The sequence below is a fragment of the Echinococcus granulosus genome, assembly GCF_000524195.1.
Source record: "Echinococcus granulosus chromosome Unknown EG_S00003, whole genome shotgun sequence".
Lineage (NCBI taxonomy): Eukaryota > Metazoa > Platyhelminthes > Cestoda > Cyclophyllidea > Taeniidae > Echinococcus > Echinococcus granulosus.
Window position 1 is genome coordinate 284,750 of NW_020170383.1, and position 2,793 is coordinate 287,542.

The 2,793-nt window shown below is 50.3% G+C and overlaps 1 protein-coding gene across 1 annotated transcript in view; it reads right to left on the reverse strand. All coding sequences in view use genetic code 11, as the record gives it.

The window, feature by feature from the left end:
- Positions 1-2,793, reverse strand: part of EGR_00710 (Kelch-like ECH-associated protein) — a gene marked incomplete at both ends in the record, with an annotated part of 26,825 nt that overhangs the window by 18,199 nt on the left and 5,833 nt on the right. The window contains one exon of the mRNA XM_024489959.1: positions 1,514-2,513. Within this exon, the coding sequence (XP_024355362.1) occupies positions 1,514-2,513 (1,000 nt within the window). The remainder of the gene's footprint in view (positions 1-1,513; positions 2,514-2,793) is intronic.

Here is a 2,793-nt window from a genome sequence, read left to right on the forward strand (position 1 = left end):
ACAATAGAGGGTACAATTAAGAAAACAATAGGCACCAACGCACCGAGAGACCGATGCACACACACGCAGCATAATGCATACGTCCGAACAACGGTGTACATAATACAAGCCACAAGAAGCACAATACTCGACTTCAAGACATATTAAGGAGTAAATGCCTTATTCTTGTTCAGCATCGTGGCCAGGTTACCCAACACAACTGCTTTTACCTCCACTTTATTCATTGCAAAAGTGGGAAAAGAACGATTTGCCCCAGTAAAAAATGGGTGGTACCACATAAGTGAAGTTGACACCCCAATCAAATAACCAAACCACCAACTTTGCCTACACCGAATTAGGAAAGAGTGGCACCTGAATGAGGTGAAACTCATTAATTTGGCAATCCAATCAAAGCCATGCACATCCAGTGCTGCTGCACTAATCCCCTCCAGACAGGCAATGTGCACATCCACCAACATCCACACGTAGACATTAACATTAGCAAAGAAAAAAGTAAAAATGTCACACAACATCCAAGGCAGACAACACGCCACCCCTCTACCACTCTACATACGCCACTGCTAATGACGTCTTTCTGTCTATCTGTCTGCGCCTGTCGCAGTCTAGAGGCACCTAAACGGTACTCACAGAGTTGCACAAAGTAGGCACAATCTGCAGACAATTTGAAGGCTCCTCATAATAAAGAGGAATGCTTTAGTCTCACTAACCGATCAAACACACGCCTAGACAGATCAAAGGTTGGGCCGGTTCTGTTCATGTTGGGGAATTCAACCCCGCCTACAAACAAACCGAAACCAAGGCGGTTCACCCGGTCCAAATTATCCAATGACTCAAAATCACCAGCAATCAACTAATGGAGGAGCTAAGTATACCCACGTTCTTGCAATTAACGGAATATAACTGAACTCAGCAATACCATGACACACATAACGATAGCCGTTTTAGTTGACCACTTTCCTACGCCAAACCCATTCGGTATCACGCGATTCAGCCTCCAGGGCAGGGACATAGACTGCTGCTCCAGCCACCCATGGAATCAGTAACTCGCCGCTTCCATTCACTTACCAATTAAGCTACTTCCACACTCGTAGCCCCAATCACACCCTCGGTGCCACCATCGGAGCAACTTGCCCCAAATAAAAAGCCACCTGAACCACAACAAAACCTCCTCATCATGACCACAAATAAAATGAGGAAAAATCAAACAATTCAAAACCGTCCACAAGGGACTTTGCTGAAGTAGAGATGAAACAAACGGACCATTGCAAACACAAACTAGAATCACGTTTACACAGAGCGATTAGGATAACCCATAAAAGCGGCCAGACACCATGCAGAAGACGGTGTGAAAGGGAATGAAAAACACTCAAAAGCAAATCTACTGATTTGGGCAAACCAACTCCCTAGAACACCAACAGTCGTTACATCCGGACACTGGGGCATTCAGCCCAGGAGACAATGGCACCAAATCAACTTCTTGGGAAGGAAAATAAACATTATTGCTACAACTCACTTGGGCATGGGCGTCCGCCCTCCATCGCACTGGGATGTTCTTGTGTTGCAGCAGGTCACTCAACACCGACTGCATGTGCAACCGCGACTGTGGCACCTCAGCCAAGAGGCTACAATTCTTTATCTGGTTCCTGATGAATCCCGGCGCGAGGGCATGACATCGCACCAGAGCCAAACAGTCCATCAGACTAACCAACCGGTTCGCCTTGTCGTGGTTCACCCACCGCACCACGGCATTGTACACCTCCGCCTCCGACCTCACATGAATCTCATCACGCTGGATCAGACCCATCAACTGTGCGGGCGTGAGGCTCAGCAGTTCATCGTGTTTCACTATCTCCGAGAAGTTCCGGTCCACGAACACCTGCGTTTTCCGCGCCAACTCCAGACACCCCACCGACGTGGCAAACTCGTGCAACCCCAGAGCATTCGACACATGCAGTTGCGACTCCAGGAACTGGGCGCAGACGCCTATCACAGCACTTATCTGCAGCATTATAGCCGCCGAGAGGATCTCACAGACATTTCTCTCGCTCACACAAATCTCTCCTGTGTACGCAAAGTGCACCAGTCGAGTCAGTGCCAGCGGCGTGAGGTAGTGCAGTCGCACCTCCGATACTCCCTCCTCCCGCATACCTGACGTGAACATGGCACGAAAGTAAGGCGACGCGCCCATCAATACGATACGATGACAGGCAATCTCCACCTTCTCCACGTGCAACGTCACGTCCGTCAGTTTGCCACTCTGGAAGAGGGAGTACATCACACGCATCGAGTCAGTGAAGAACTCGGGCAGATTGTACACTGTGGAGCGAACACCACCACCTTGGTCGGATGGAGTGAAACACACGAACGAGCCGCAACCAGCGTCCACCGACTGACCACCGCAGATGTCCATCGTGTCGGACGAAGTGGAGGAGGCAGGGAGGCTCGACACCGGATAGTCCTCTTCCACCTCCCCTGTGCTCTTCGTCATGATGCTCGTCTTCATAGTTGAGCGTCTAGCGCTTCGTCATTGTCTACAAGAAGGCAGGAAGAGAAGAACGAGTAGGAGACGTGTGAGTGCGTGAGCGAGTGAGTGACGATTGAGACGTCTGTGCTTATGGTGGTGACGGTGGTGGCGGCGGCAGCGACTTCCTGTTTATGTGAAACGAGATCGGGAGAGACGCGACAGCGATGGAGACGCACTGCCAGTCAGCCCGCCAACCAACCGGTTGGTTGGCGAGATAAGCGTATACGCACACAGAAGCACGGAGACACACACACACACACACACACACA